This window comes from Adiantum capillus-veneris, chromosome 18, assembly GCF_014529385.1.
Source record: "Adiantum capillus-veneris isolate H3 chromosome 18, ASM1452938v2, whole genome shotgun sequence".
Lineage (NCBI taxonomy): Eukaryota > Viridiplantae > Streptophyta > Polypodiopsida > Polypodiales > Pteridaceae > Adiantum > Adiantum capillus-veneris.
In genome coordinates this window covers 27046001-27062546 of record NC_140948.1, presented here as the reverse complement: position 1 = coordinate 27062546, position 16546 = coordinate 27046001, and the positions used below count along the sequence as shown (strand labels likewise).

The window sequence follows — 16546 nt, the reverse complement described above, 5'->3', positions numbered from 1 at the left end:
GATGTATGGATGCAATGGGAAAATTGTGTGAATCATGCTAGGAGTTAAGTGGTACACATAATGCAACTTGAAAGGTTGGAAATGTTGATAAGCAAGTTGAAACCTACCTTACGTTCACATGTGGAATCAAAGAACCCAAAAAGCATGAAAGAAGCATTACAAGTTGTCTACCAAAATGAGAGGAAGATAAGGCTTATGGCAAGTTTGGATGCACCGCCAAAGATAGAAGATATGCACTTGGTTGAATTGTTGTTTAGGGTTGTTGAAAACGGTCTTGCACTTGAGAAGCCACTTACTATTGAGGAGGAAACAAAGGATGCAAATGTAGTGGCATGTGATCAGGTGGAAGAAAATGATGTACATGTGGTGATGTACATGTGGTGAATGTATATGATGTAGACATCAATGATTCTATGGGTTATCTTCTTGATGATGGAAATGGTGATTATTGTGCTTTAGAAAATGGTTTGAATCCCATGGTAAGAAGAGGGTTGTTGAGATGGAGGACTATGTGTTTACATGTGGTCTGTTTGATGACATTGCAATAGATAGTTGTCAGTGTGGAATCTCATGATGTGAAATAGTTGGACTCTAATCTTGAGTATGTCAATGTTGATTTTGATGCCATTGAAGTCTATGAGAAGCCTCTTACTGCACATGATGTGATTCTTCTTGAAGGTGATGTTTCCACGGATGGCTTGTTTGATGAAACGTCCATTGATGTTGCTTATGGTGAAGAAAATTTTGCTAAATATGATGCTTTGAAGTATAAAGATGAAACTTGTGATGCGAAGATGGTTTCTGTTTATGTCAATGAGGACATCAAGGGTATGCATGTATTGGTACTTGAAGACTATATCTCTACTTAAGGTTTATTTGACGAGGTGCATATTGTCACAAGCTCCCATGATACTTGAAGAGCCTTTATAAGGAGGTTATGCAAGAAGAACAAGAGAATAAATCATGCTTGTACAAAGACGGTGTGTGCCAGCTGTCTCTAAGCATGCGGGCCAGTTGTGTAGGATACATAGTTTTGTTGTTTTTGTACATAGAAGTGTTGAGACTTCAAAAGGGGAGTAAGAGCTTAAAAAATATGAGAAAAACTGAAATTTTATCAGCTTGGGATCGTGAGTGAGGTCCGCTTTTCAGCTCTGAAGAAGGAAGCCCTTGTTGTTGTAGTTTGCGATGGTGCGTGGGGGTTGTGTAGTCAAGGTGTTCTTGTGTGTGTGCACACACGCACTTGCGCGCGAGGGCCTAGAGCCTTGATTGGAGAGTGTGTCTCTCGTCAAGAGGGCCATGAACATGGTGGGGACCTCTGCATTTTTATCCCTCTTCTTGTTGTTTTGGTGATGGAAGTTGCATAAAGTGAAGCTCCCTTGTACGCACGTGTGCGACTCAAGTTTGGTAGTGAAAGCCCTATGTTATCATTGTGAGTGGGAGAGTGTTTCCCCATGTTCACATGGTTTTTTCTGAGTTTTTTGACTGAACATTATGAGTTTTTGAATAGCTATTGATTGGGATGGTCTTTGATGGGTTTATGTGCATGGTTGGGAGCGACTATGGAGCCCTATCTCGCATATGCAAGGGTTGTTTGAGATGGTGGGAGGTTATGGTTTTTATGATCAAAAGTGGAGAGGTTTACCTTGGTTTTTGTTGTTTTTTTCCCTCAAAATTTAGTGTTTTTTTGGCTTCGTTGAGGCCATCTGCTTATATCTAGGGCTATGGCAGTGTAGAGGGAGGCTAGTCAAGTGTAGGCGGGGTTTTGTGTGTGCAAGTGTGAGCAAATTTGTGAGTGGAGATTGGATCCCATCTTCTTACAAAAGCTACTTTTCTTTTCCTAATCTATCTTGTGAAAATGGAGGTGTTATAGAAACCACCCCCAAATCCTTCACAATGTCGCTGACTTTACTAATAGGCCTAGATTTTGTGCTGGTTGATTGTACAAATTTCCACGTTTTGAGTTGCTTCTCAATGGGCACCACATTTTAGACCTACTGCTTTTGGATGCAGTGCGTTTCATGTAACTGCTTTTGAAGACCCTCTCTGTGCATTCTACCGTGTGGAGAAGAAAAGTGAAGTTTCCAAAGCTTGAAAGATAACTTTGAGGGAAGGGGTACGAAAAGCACTCCAAAGCTCCTCTCAAAAGTGGCCAAAATTTAGGGAGAAGACCGCGAATATCTCATTTTAATTGCGAGACCCTAACCAAGACAAGAGGTCAATACCTTGTCTCCATCTGTACAAGTAGCAAACTGCATGAATGTCCAAAGGGCACTCTCTTAACTTAGTTTGATGTCTCAACATGGGCCCTGAAACAACGAGACATTCTTAACCTGAAAAGAAACTTGTTGCCAAATGGTGCCTATAGGTAGTCTCTTAGACTCTGTAGGTCGGCAATAATGTCACATACACTCTACAGAAAGTTGCAGTTGGTCTGGGCTGCGGACAATTGACTGATGGAGCACGGTTTGGTGATCTAGTAGACTAGAGACGCTTGGACACCATGGCCTACCATCTCCCACTGCAATCCACAAATGTGTAGCTCTTTCTCAGAAAGATTTCCTAGTAGTCTTGGGTGATATGCATCCATTGTATATGGTTTCTCTTGCACAAGTCGGGGATATGAGTCTTGGATTTAGAGTCTAGCCATTCATATAGCACTCTCCCTTTACTAGTTGAGTCTCAACACCCCCATTGTGCCTTATGAGCACTTGGTTGAGAGCTATGTGTGCTACTAGCCAGTCCGAAGTTGCCCATGTCGACTTGAGTTGTTGTGGTTGTTTCTTGTGGTTGATGGGCACCCAAATAGAGTCGGACTTTGTTTGTAATAGATTTTTAGGTACCCATACTTGCCTGGTTCCTTGCATCCCTTGCTTCGTAGGTGTCATCTTTGTTGGGGTGTGGATTGTGGTTCCTCCAGTTGTTGATTTTCCGGAAAGTCGCTTTGACAAAAGGGTAGTACCCTGGGTCTTTCAAAACTTGTAATAGTTATGGAGTTGGTCTCCTAGTCTGGTATTGCATTGTACATTCGTATCCATGGTGTTCTCAAGATAACTTTTTCCTCCAATTCAAGATCTAGGATTACATAGAATTGATGTCGCGACAAACTGTGTTGTCCATTGTAATGTCAATGTCAGCTCTGCCCAAGCTTTTCAATAGGAATTATTGGCGATTCAGAATTTGATGTGAACTGTCTCCACATTTCCATGTGCATCTTGATAAAAGTAGAATAGTTAATCATCTTATACATTGAGAGTAGCTTTGAGAGTAGTTGGGCTCATTTTGAGCTTGGAGTCTATGTTTCTTTGTCTATTTCTAGTAATTCTTTTTTGTATGTCATTTCAGTTATGCTAATATGCCTTTCAATTTCCTTGCTATGTGCGATGGAGTGAGATTTTTGTGTATATTGTAATGAGGAACACCCACATTACAGACCACGGTATCATTTTCCTCCAATAGGTGCTCTCACTTTTGGTACACCCGATGGGACCTTAAATGAAGTCTTATTCTACGTTGCTCATTCAAGCTAGTGGATTAGCTAGCAAAGTTGGAAGAGTTCCTTGAATAGTCTAGCTCGCTAGTCTCAGGTCAACTAGTCCATGTTGGTCTAGCAAAGTCTAACAGGACGACTGAGGTCTAGCAGGGTCTAGCATGGTCAAGTACGTCAACGGCGATCCAACAATTTGAGCATAGTCCAGACTACTGGTCAAGTGTAATCCAGTGGACCACCTGCCGATCATGGTCGAGCATAGTCCAGACTGGTCTAGTATGGTTAAGCAGGTTGACTGGGGCCTAGTAAGACAAGTGTTCTAGTAGGGCAGGTCGACAAGTACACCAAGGTTCTCTTCCCAGTAGACTGGTTGGTTCTTAGACTGCTCATTGATGCCACATAAATGCAATAAAGACCGTTCCAGCCCTCTCAAGAGCTCTTTGCAATACTACCATAGAAAGCAACCCCCCTTCTTAACCAGTAGAAGTTCTCCATCCCCACTTCCACTATCTACCTAAGCATCCACCTCAGCCACCTTCAAGAATCCTCTCTAGGTACAAGATTTCACCTATAGCCTAGATTTCGTGGTGGTATGCCTTCCACAAGTAGAGGGAGGGTTTCCCTCTACTCGTTGGTAGACCTTGGCTTAGGCATACTAAAGCATTGCATGAAAGGAAAAATGACACCATGTGGATCCACACTCTTGGCTCACCTATGAGATTGATTAAGATTTAGGGTGGAATGGACCCTATCGTTTACCATAGTTCTTTGTTAGTGGACTCGGCTTCCCAACTTGGCCAGCCGCCTCCAAATGCGCTTGAAGAAGACCTTTTGGAGTGTTTGGCTGTTGCACAGTCTATTCCCTGCTTTGTAGTTTGTATTCAATCAATGCTTGTGCCTCAGTGCAGCAACTAGCACGAGCTAGCCACCTTGGCCTACAACTGTTGGCCCTAATCCGGATGTAGCAACCATGTCTACATAATGGAGCCTCTGGGGTTGGGTGAGCCCATAAAGGATCAACAAAAAGGAAGAAAAATCACCTCTACATCAAATATTTCCAAATGAAACTCTTCCGCAGCTAAACTTCCATAAAAAAGCACACTTTGGGTCAGAAGACTTACCGTTCTAGGAACTATCTCTTGGCTGGCTGCAAGAAGCGTATGCTGACTTCCCCATTGATCATGTTGGGGTAAAGGTGATGTGCCTTACCCCGGGCCGAACACACTGTCTGGACGCCCACTTATGACTGACTTATTCTTTATACTATACAGAACAAGGTTCTCTCACTCATTTTGTGAGGTTGGCTCCACCCACACGTAGTCTCCATCTTCTCCTTCCTCTTTCTAGCACACACGCATCTACACATGTGCTCTTTCAATTGTTGTTAGAGCCGACGGTTGCAGTCTTGTCGTGGCGTTCCCCTCTTTCCGTTGAGCTTCGCATCGGCTATAACGGTGATAGATCGAAGCTCTTGTACTCTCAATGTGTGCGTGCACACACACACGGTGTCAACACAAGTGTGAAGAAAGAGAAAGGCGAGTGTGTGCTCTCAATGCACGCACACACAGAAATTCGATTGAGAGAGAGAGGTGAGTGTGTGCTCTCAACCCGTGTATACACTTAGGGATTCGATTGAGAGAGAGATTAGGGCAGATGAGCTTCTTGACACTGAGTTTGCCGTTGACTCAGCTTTGTACTTGGAGGGCCAAGGGGCCAATCTGCACAGGTGTGAGCAGGCTCTTGAGGTGTTCTGTTGTGCATCAAGCGCACTGACCAACTGGAGGAAGACAATTGCTTTCTGGATTGGCAATGCTCCTACGCTGATTGGTGGCCAAGCGAGGGTTTCAGATGGATCCTCCCAGGGATTGCAGTTCGCTACTTGGGTTGTCAGGTTGGCCTGGACTTGTCCCCTAAGCAGCAAGGTGCTCCCCTCCTCCTGTCCATCAAGAGGAAGTTGCTACATTGGAGTTCGGCACGGCTCTCTTTGGCAGGCAGAGTTGTAGTGGCCAACCAGGTATTGTTGGCTACTATGTGGTACATCACATCTTGCTGGAGCTTCTCGAGCTCCTCTATCAACGAGTTAGAGAGGCAGATCAGAAACTTTCTTTGGTCAAGGCGCGACACTCAGTTAGCCCGGGCCAAAGTAGCCTGATAGGTCATCACTCTACCATGTTCTCGGGGGTGGGGGGGGGGCTGGGGATCATAGACCCAGCACAGCAGAGAGGAGCCCTTATTGGGACGTTTGTTGTCAGAGGACTGCTTCTAGGGCAAGATCCCTAAAAGGAGTTATTGCTTTAGCGGCTTAGAGCTCAAGTGCCTCATGCAGGAGGCCCTTGGAGCCCTTCCATCAAGTGAATCTTCACAAAGATGCGCAAACTTGGTCTGAGCAGGAGACTGGAGGATCGATTTGCTGCGAGCTTGCTTCGCTCTTGGGAGCAGCTATGGAGTGGCCTAGAGCAGCACCAGCCCACTTGCACGGAAGAGCGCTTGAGACAACCCCTTGTTTGGAACCCCATGGTTAGCACTCAAAGAGGCCACATGGTTGGTAGTAGGTCTCATGTTTCCTGGGGTCCCATGGCAAAGGGCCCAGCTCGCACTCTAGGCTACTGGCTCCCGTTTTAAGGTTTGCGAGGTACAGGGCACCCAGCTACCGGGCATGAGAGGGACACAAAGCATGTGCCATGACATTACAGAGGCTCTACTAGCTGAGTGGCTCACCCCTCTAGAGACGGCAGCTCCCAGATGGATGGGGGGCTTCACGCGACTGGAGGTCCTCATCGTAGTTTGTGCTTGCTTGAAGTCCGTACCCCCCGACTTCACAGAGTCTCAGTAAAGGCTCCACAGGTTGCAGTGTTGTTTTCAGAGGATACGAGTGGTGGGTATTTGTGGGGGGGGCTTGTCACAGATCCTGACCTAGCAGATCTTGAGACAGGCCATTGGAGGCTTTGGGCTTGGGAGAGCTGCCCTCTGGCACGAGTGCAGTGGGACCCTGGAGAGTGGTTTGGAGAGATCCCTTCTCTTCAGGCGACCACCCTGGCATCCCTTTCTTTCAGTACACTGTTCGAGTGGGGCGTCACATATTGGCAGCACGGAGAGAGGCTCACCCTGCTGCAGCACTTCATTGGTAGGAGGAGGGTCTCACAGCTGAGTTCTTGTCAGGCTTTTGGGAAAGGTTGTGGGACTCTAGACAGTTGAGGCAAGTCACTTTGTTATATTGCTACTTGGATTCCAGTTTGGTTTTGAGGTTTCTTGAGTTGATTTCCTAAGTTACTTTGAGACTATGGTAGGTATCTTGTTTGGTATTCTTCAAAATATGACGTTCAATCAAAACTAACTAGAAATTGTGCTTTTTATAAAGATAAATTTTAGGGTAATAAGGGATATGCAGCATACATTTCCATAATAAAGGCAAAGAATTGAGATGTCCTCATCTCAAAGGTAAGTCCGGATGATCTTTAAGGAGAGTTATTCGTCTTCCCGCGTTGTATCTTCTTCAGGGAAATATTTCCATTTGACGAGGTGCTCGATGATGCTTTTGTTCCTAAGTTTTCTCTCCCATGTTTCTAGGATATAGTCAGATTGAAGTTCAAGGACTCCTTGGGTTGGAACAACTATTTGTTCGGTATCCAAAATTTCATCGAGGGGCTAGTTGCACACAAAGCTACAGCAATGGGGAGCTGGCTGGCTGGTACATAGTGGCCTCTTCGCAGCCTGTGCAACTTGCGACCATCCTTTGGAGAGTCAGTGTCACTATCTATGGGATTTCCCCATGGCAGAGCAGGTCTAGCTTCAGATCTTCGGTTGATGCCAACTCTTTCCACAACGTGACAGTACACTTGGGGTGCTACTACCTGGTCCACCCTCACGTGCCCGGCACTACAGTTTGAGCTATCATCCACCAGCAGGATGATAGTGATCAAGGGAGGTCGACCTACACTTCAGCCTGCTACAGAGCTTACCCCCCAGGAGTGGAGCAGGGAGAAGAAGAAGAAGAAGAAGAGTTTTAACTTCGTAGGAAACTATCTCAAGAGAGAGAGAGGTGTGTTGGGAGCTCGTGTATGGCCTGATACTCTGGTTCATTTGGTGGGCCCGTTGTTTCCGCATCTTTGAGGCTCGCCTTGTCCCACCGACGGAGACTGTTCGTGACTTTTGGCTAGAGCTGATCCATACTCTCAGGGGTCAGTTGGAGAGACTTCAGGGTAGCTCGGACTGCATGCAAGAGTGTAGAGAGGCTTTCCTGCGACTCTGGCGCCTAGGGCCCTTCTTCACCATGGTCGAGGGTGCACCCAGATGGCACTATTGGCCACCTGTGTGGCTCTTCTCTCCTCCCATCTCGTGATTTAGACCCCATTGTACATATTTTGTTTTCTCAATAGGAGTCTCCCCTTGTCTTTGATGTAGCCCTCTCTAGTAGAGGTGGTTGTAGCTCGATGGGCAGTTTTTAGTAACTAATGGAAGGATCTTTTTCTCGGGGGAGGGGGGGAAAAAAAACTCGTATGTGTGAAGATTTGGTGTAGCCTCATTCCTAATTGCACAGATACAATGCTCTTTCGCCCTGATAAAAACCCTAATTAACACTTCAACTCTTCGTCATATCCATTTCTTGGAAGCTTTAGAACTTCATTAGACAAGCCCAAGTGATTATTTGAAGAGGGGAAACCCTAATTGGTGACCTCACAACCTTGAATACAGAGTTGGAACAACACGAGACTGCACTTGCACATCATGGAAGAAGTCTGTGTTTCCTTTCACAGAGAGGATCAAAGGGCTGATCCCCCAACTTTCATAGTATGGCACCATGAATTATGTGGCATTTTGAGCCATTTTTTAACTTTTATGATCATTTTTTGTCATTTTTAGCCCAAAAATGCCTTTTTTTTTTTCATAAAAAGCCCTAACGAGCTGGAGAAAATCCCTTAAATTGTGGGAAAATCCAATTGGGCTCAAATTACATGTTGAACCTCATTTTGCCACTTGGCAAGCACTTTAGATGCATCATTTACATCCGTGCATGAAACCTGATATTTTTGGCCAAGATCGTCCACATTGAGCTTTCCAAGCAAAACGAGCATGCCACTTCGAAACAATTGACATTTGTACATATCTTAAGTAAATTAAGCATGTTTTAATGCGATAAACCACGTATCAGTGCCACGTTCAGGGCCTCACCGGCCCGACAAGGTATGTATGGAACTGCCACCGTGGCATCCGTTTTTGCACATATGACACTATGTACATTATAGCACTTGGTCCCACACATAAAAAGCATTGAGAGCAAGGTAGATATTTTAGTTTCACATTATGCACATGCCATGGCACGACAACGTCTTGCTCGGCAGACCTCCACTGCTCTATCCAATGTGACACCTCTAGAACAAGAAACTCATCAATGATATGTCCCTGTTGTTGGCATAAAAGTTGGCGTACCTTTCTCATACTTGGGTGCATGAAGATAAAGAGATCAGCAATCGTGCTATGCCTGGATGTCCGAGCTCATGAGGTTTCCATGACATCTTTGGGGTTTCAAAGAGGAAGAATTCCAAATATTCTGGTCTTAAATCTGCATGACTTGTCATAGTAGCCCAAAACCTTCTTGAAACAAAGCGATGGTACCCCCCGTGAACATCATAGTACACCATATATCTGCAATCGTAATGCTCCTTTGGCTCCACCTATCTATTACCAAATGACCATATCTTTTTTTTTAATCTGCCTATCTCTATCCTCAGCTGATGTGATGAGGTACGGATCTGACCAAAGCTTTGCATTATCCATGTGACAGTTGTGTATCCAAATAACAAGGTTGGATGATGAAGAAATTTGTGGAGTAACTTTGATAATGTGTCATCCTCATGCCATGGGGAAAAGGGGGTCCGATCTGGTCTCAAAACATCTGCTCTAATTGCTTAATTCAGCTATGATTGGCGTCCGAGTGTTGGAGTAATCGAAAATGTACTCAAGAAGGGTGTAGTCTGTCAGTCTGCTTTTGCGTCCTTGGACTAGAAATTTGTGGAGTGACTTTGATAATGTGCCATCCTCATGCCATGGGGAAAAGGGGGTCCCATCTGGTCTCAAAACATCTGCTCTAATCACTTAATTCAGCTATGATTGGCATCTGAATGTAGAGTAATCGAAAATGTACTCAAGAAGGGTGTAGTCTGTCAGTCTGCTTTTGCGTCCTTGTACTCTTTTGAACCCTCGCTCTAACTTGTTCTTTGGGCAATAGGGAAGCAACCCTTGAACCACTTAAGTTCTGCAGTATTGGTGCATCTGCTCTTGAATAAATAGGTTTTTCTAGATTTAAGGAAGAATACGCTCTGAGCGCTATTTGTGCGATGATCAGCAGCATTGTATGGGCAGGTAGATGGCATGCAAATTCTCTGGTGGTTAACAAACTAATAAGGATCTACCAAAGCAAGGAGACTGATCGATCTATAATCCTTTGGGGAGGTGCTTAGAAAATAATGGAAATTTATTGGCTGGGTTGAAGCTCATTTTAGTTGCATAGTGCTATCCAAGAGGTCTGTGGCAATACCCCTGTATTAAACTAACTGAGAACTTTTAAGGGGTTTATATAGCCATTAATTTAATTTATTCAATTTTTAACACATACATTTTGTATAACTGTTGTTTCTTGAGCTATTTGAACTTGTATAATACAAACATCATGTAAAAGGTGCTTGCTTGGTGAAGAGTTGTTAAACTGAAAACGCATTCTAAAACCTCCACATAAACTCTTCTTTTAGCTCTTCAAATGTTGATCAAGAATGGAGAGGACATGACAAGTGCTACAGAGAACTCTATGCTAGAGAGCAGGTAATTTTTTAGATTAGAGAAACATTTATCCTTTGCTTGAGAAAACATTTGTCATATCTTTCTAGAATTGTACAAGCATCCTTTGATTGAATTCTTTGTTCTCAAGGCTGGAGCATATGAAAGATTTACATCATAAAAGGGTCCAAGAGAAAAAAGTACACCTCGAGCAGCTTCAAAGCAAGATTAAGCTGCTTCAGACAAAAAACCTCAAAAGCCAAGAACATGCTTCTGTTTTATACCAGCGATACGTGTTTGAAGCAAGACTTTGCCAAAAATCAAGTAAGTTATGAACATAATTCAAAAAGCTAGTGGTGATGCAATATCTTTATTATGTTGTAAAGCATCATTAATATGTTAAGAGCGTTGAGTTTGGCCCTTTACTGACCTCTAGGTAGATGTTTGTGTTTATGCAAGAGATCTTCTTCATAGTGGATGTTGTACTGTGTAAGTACTTACATAGTCTTCACTATAGCTCTGTGCATGTGGTGGGGAGGTCGGCCAAGGAGAGCAAGATGACTTAGTCAAACACATATTCATAAGAGTGTCTGAAGAATACAAGCATTCCTATTTTGTCTGTAGGAAATCCTTGACATTTCACCTTGCTAGAGTTCAAGCACGATGCCTTTCGCTTAACTTGAAAGCCTTTCTCTTGCATTCATATGTTGGGGAGCAAAAGTGATATATAGGAAGCATTAATTATCTACTTTCTTCTTTAGTGCTCCCAGAAAGCATGGGAGAGATTTCGTACGTTTTAAGTACATGAATGGCATTGATGATGTGTGCTTCCAAGGCACTCCATCAAGCGCTTGCTGAAAAGTTGATAAGAGAACTTCACACAAAAAGTGCCCTTAGCTGTGAGGGTCAAAGTGCCACATGAGAAGATTAGAAAATTCCAATCGTGGATGGGTACTGCTGATCCTGTCTCTATTTGAATTCTCTTGATTATAATTCATGGAAAGTTTGTGAAGGTTTTACTTGTAAGCTTCGTAAGCTTTGGTTTCCACATTCAGCTCTCAGGCACAGACGTAGCTTATGTTTGTTCCCACCAACAAACTTAAGCAACAGAAATTCGATGAAAACAATCTTATGAATTTCGCTCACAATCTAAAACAAAGGAGAGACTCCAAACTTCTAAGCACAACCTCAATTTTTGTTATGTCATGCCCATTGCTACAACTGTTTAAAAGAAGTGTCCACCATGTCTAGCCTGTCAACAAAAAATATCCAATAGAATGCAACAAAATAGTCATCGAAAAGAAAGAAACAAAAGTCATCAAAAATGTCATACAGAGAATTCTCGCATTTCCACATTCTTTGAAACCCAACACCATGCAATACATCGAAGTTTCACATGTGCATGGAAATCCGTAAAGGCCATTGACTAGAAGCATTAGAGAATGCAAGCCTTGCCAAGTGGTGCCTATGGAAGAGAGAATCCACGTTTCAATCAGCTTACAAGCTTGCAAAGCGTACAACTAAGGATGAATGATCATTCATCAATTCGTCAATCGATTCCTTGTCAAGTTTATGACTCCAAGAAGCTGCACAAATTTTGAATACAAGTTTTGTGATAATGCAACAGGTGCAGAAGTCTCATGGTTTCAGCTCATTCCTCGTGTCTATCCGTAGCCTGTAGACAACCACGATGATGGTAAACCCACTGGGCCCTTGGTTGGCTCAAATGAGCTCATGGGAGGTCATGTACTAGTGCAAGCCATGCATATATAGTGTGTGTTGGCGAGCATAGCCAAGGAGCAGCGGCTTTTCCTCGCTTTGAGGTTTCCCACTTGTTATTAATCAAAGCAGATTTACAAAAAAAAACCAAAAAAAAGTGTGTTGGCGAGCATAGCCAAGGAGCAGCGGGAATGAAGCCTCATAGTGCTCCGCTTTTTGCATCCCTTTCTTTTCGTGGGTTTTCCTCGCTTTGAGGTTTCCCACTTGTAAATTAATCAGAGCAGAACTACAAAAAAAAAAGTGTGTTGGCGAGCATAAGCCACTAGGCCAATGAAAGAAAGCAAACTATGTGCACAACGGAGGGGTGATTGAGGTATTTCAATTGCGTGTTGATCCCTGCTTTTACAAGTGCCATTGTGAGAGTCCATTCCTATCTTGAATGATGGGGCCTGGGCGCAAACCCCTTCGCCATTCTCTATGTCAAGGCAAATCCGTTGATGTGTGCTTTCTGTCGATTGGACTGGTGCACCAAATAATGTCATCTTTGATTCATTGAGATTGTCACTTTGTACCTTTGGGCTGTCAGCCAAAGACGATTTCCTGAGCACCAAATTCAATGCAACACTAGCTTTTGTTGTAGGCAACTGTTTTATGGTGCTGTCTAAAACAAAGTACAACCTATAGGATTTCTTTTTCTTAGTATGAAGGATTTTCTCTCAACAAAGCCTATCCGTCATGACGGATCTATACTTTCTCAAAGAGTATCAAAGCAATTCATTTGCTCGTCAATGGATTTGTTTAGTCATGTTGTTATTGCTTGTTTGAGTATTCACTGTTTTACCTCGATCACTGAATGTATTCAAATCAAAACTTGAACTTAAATCTTATCTTCACTCTTAGTCAAAGGACTTGGCCAAAGAAAGAACAATTTTATGTGTTTTATTTTCTTATCACCCTCAGAAAAGACCCTTGAGTGTCTTGTAGCATGCAAGACTACTGTTAAACAGGGACAAATTTAGCAAACATGAACTAAGACAGAAATTTCTTGAACTGATTGTCTGAAAACAGAATGAATTCTTTGTTGGAGATTTTTACATTTGCTTAAGTGCGTTGGAAAGAATGGTGTTATGTATCGCTTGATGATGTTTCCATGGGTCTTATATGTCTGCAGTGGGACATGAAACGAATGATGCTGCATTACGGGAAAAGGAACGAGGCATTGTTGCTAAGCGAAAACTACGGGACATTGGTATTCTCACTTGAACTGCTATAAATGTTTACGAAACAAATCATGAATTAAACAAACTTAAGATTCAGAAAACTGCTGAGAATTTTGACCAAGTACAGAAAAACCATTATTGAAAAAGTTAAGAAGTGCACAAGTCACCAGCCTCGTAGTGTAAAAAATGTTTCACCATTGGGGCTAGCTGAAAAGCTTAGATGCATAGCAATACCGCCAAGCTCAAAGAGACATGCTCCTGTCCTCTCTCTTTATTTCCATCACAAGAGCTCATCAACTACTAGCCGTCTACAATGCCAGGTCTTAATAAATTAAAGCAATAGGCAATAAAGTGGTCTACGCTGAAGGGCTTTCGACCCCATCTGCAAAATGTATGTGAAACAGACTCCAATATGAGTGTGTCATCTCATGATGATGCCTACTCCAAGGAAAGTTGCACCAAAGATTACACCGCTGCTCTTCTACTTCTGAGGAGTCCAGCCTCACGTTGATTCTGATAGAATATTTCAGCTCTCTGCCATTGTGAAGCTTCTTCAGCTGAAATTAATTTGCCCGTCTTGCAGAGATGTTAGAAATAAAGATTAATGGATGTGCTACAAAAGACTCTTTGCTGGTAGCGGCGTCAAATTGGATTGCATGTTCTCTCTTGTTAATGCTTAACACTATCTTGTTGATCACGTGTTTGCAGTAAAGGATTAAATGTTAACATGGCTACATGGTTTTCCTTGTTAATGATCAGACTTAACACCATCTTGTTGATAATGTGTTTGCAGTGAAGGAGCAGGTGCAAACGATTGCCCTACTTGAGAAAGACTGTGAAAAGGCGAGAAATAGAAGCTTTCCAATACTTCCATCCTGATGACCGCAGAAAAATCAAACTGTAGCTTGGAGTTGAGCGTGGCAATCTGTTGTAATCCCCTTGCAGTAGACTCTGTAGGTAAGCTAAGCTCTTCTTGTAGCATGCAAGATGTGTAATGAGATGCTTTTTAAAGCTGGCTTCTTGTTACACATCCCCTTGCTTTCTTTCACATGGTTGAAGTCAGCTGTATTTCTCCTCTAATAATCACTAAGGTTTTGGCTCAAAGCAACCGAATTATAACAATAGAATCACTAAAAGCTCAAGCTCTCTCTCAATTTTTTTCCTATAGCATGTTACTGCTGGTGGGATTTATGATCCTTTTTCTATAAGAGACACAAGAAAACAAGATTATAATAACATCCTTTGGACATGGAAGTAGACCTGTGGGACAATCGAATCTATCCCTTTCAAAACATCCATTTCAGGGTGCCAAAATCACCTATGAGACCAAAAGTTGATAAGTAAGGCATAACTCTTCAAAAGTTTTTTCTAAAAAAGGGTAATAATTGGCAGAAGAAAGTGGTGGGTCTGGTGCCATGAAGTCACAAACTAGACTCATGTATTGGGCGTGGGCGTAAAATTGATTCAGCAGTAAAAAGATAATAGATCTTGCATATGCACAGTGACAAAAACCCATCTCCCTTGGGGTCTTCATACTAGGGCCTTAGAAAACCAAAACTAGCATGATTTTGTAGGATTTGGATTATTTAACCCGAATATAGAGGCCTCTCTCTCTCTCTCTCTCTCTCTCTCTCTCAATAATTTTATGGTCCCATAGCCTTGTCACTATATGGCACGGGTCTCCTTTATGAGGCGTGAAGGGCCTAAGTTAGGGGGTGCCACATGGCTTTGATCTTTGCCATCCAATCGCTAGGGTGGAGTAAGGTGAAGGAGGGGCCAAAAATAGCGTCCCTAGTCCACGCCCATTTCATTATTGGGGTAAGTCCTAACTTACCCCAATAATGAACCACAAGTCCTAACTTGTGGTTCATTATTAGAACAAGAAACTGGGCTAAGAACTAAGCTATGAAGCTTGAGTTCTTGTTATAATGAGTTTTTTCCTATCCATAGACCTTGTAATCTATGCAAAATCTCATTTGGATGAAAAGTTGTATGCAATTCATGAAAATTTTGTTAAAATTGCACTTAAAACTATGATTTTTTCATCTTAAAACTTATCAACATAATCTAATATGGTATTGATTTTGGCACAATTAAAAATTTGGCTATGTTCTTCACCACCTAAGACATGAACCCGGACTAAAAGTCTTGTTTTTAGCTTCACCACATAATTATAACAAGTTGCTAAAAAAACAAGACACTTTATGTCTCAGGATACGTGAGTGTCCAATTACAAAACTATTGTTAACAGTGAGAATGAAGAGCAAGCAATAAATCACTTTTGGACGAAGTCCACAGACATACACAAAGGGAGGTCATTGCATCAAAGTGTCTCCTATTATGGAGAACCTAGGATGTCATTCTCAGAGATCAAGCGAGGCCTACTTGTGCCTATATTTTAGAGTATTTAAAGATCTTTCATGGACACAACTCAATCAGTTGCAAACAAAATTTACTCGTCTATTTATCTCCACATTTAAGAAACACATTGAGTTTCCAAGTGGTAGTAGGCAAATACAAAGTGGATGATTTGTGTTGTACCATTGCCAATGGTGATGCCAACAAGAAGTTGGTTTCTCATTACGTAGAGACACCAATAGGTCGTTTGATACCTCGCACAAGAGGGGACTTGGGCATTTTACATGCATGCTAGCATGGAAGGTGGCCTTACAAGGAAGGCTTGTAGATTGATTGCACCTATAACAATAATGATAAGGCAACTATAGACGTTCTCAATGAAATTGTCATGTGTAGGTTGTAGTATGAGTCTCTTTCCTGTAGCTAGTGCAACATGTCACCTAACTTTGTTTTCTTTCACATGGCTGTTAGTTTGATCAACTAAAGTCATCAGAATTTGTTGAAAATGTCTTGCTCATTAAAAATCAGTAAAGATGTTCTTCTTTGAAAGATAGTATTCCTCAAAGCAAATGAATAATTACATGTATAAAAGCTCGAGTTTCACCACAATCTTTTACTTTATGTGTTACTCTTAGTGGGAGTTATTGTATTTTTCTAACAGTGAGGAAGAAGGAAAAATCAATTATATTAAATGTCCTTTGAAGGCCAAAGCAACCTATAGGAAAAATCAAATGCATTCATTATGGTAAATCCAATTCTTGGTGCCAAAATTATGTGAGACCAAGACTTGGGTAATAGCTGGCAAAAAGAGTTTAGTGGGTATGGTGTGCCTCATGATTAGTTGTGTTCATTTTAATTGCCTTAAGGTTTTGATTGGTCATGAAGGCTAAGGAGCTAAACTCGTCGATTGAACATGGGGTAAGTGTCCTACAAACAATCATGTTTAGTTTTTTTGAGCTTTGGGTTGTTTTTGCTTATTGTAACTTGCTTG

The 16546-nt window shown here is 42.3% G+C and overlaps 1 protein-coding gene across 5 annotated transcripts in view; it reads left to right on the top strand.

Annotated features, from left to right (window-relative positions):
* LOC147435387 (uncharacterized) overlaps nucleotides 1-14225 on the top strand; it is a 216382-nt gene extending 202157 nt beyond the window's left edge. For 4 of the 5 annotated variants that reach the window (XM_086488462.1, XM_086488461.1, XM_086488463.1 and 1 more), the window contains 4 exons: nucleotides 10234-10303; nucleotides 10410-10582; nucleotides 13149-13226; nucleotides 13991-14225. In XM_086488462.1, coding sequence (XP_086344588.1) covers nucleotides 10234-10303; nucleotides 10410-10582; nucleotides 13149-13226; nucleotides 13991-14076 — 407 coding nt within the window. In that variant the 3' untranslated portion in view covers nucleotides 14077-14225. The remainder of the gene's footprint in view (nucleotides 1-10233; nucleotides 10304-10409; nucleotides 10583-13148; nucleotides 13227-13990) is intronic. The other variant, XM_086488465.1, reaches the window with a different exon arrangement.
* Nucleotides 14226-16546: the final 2321 nt, after the last annotated feature.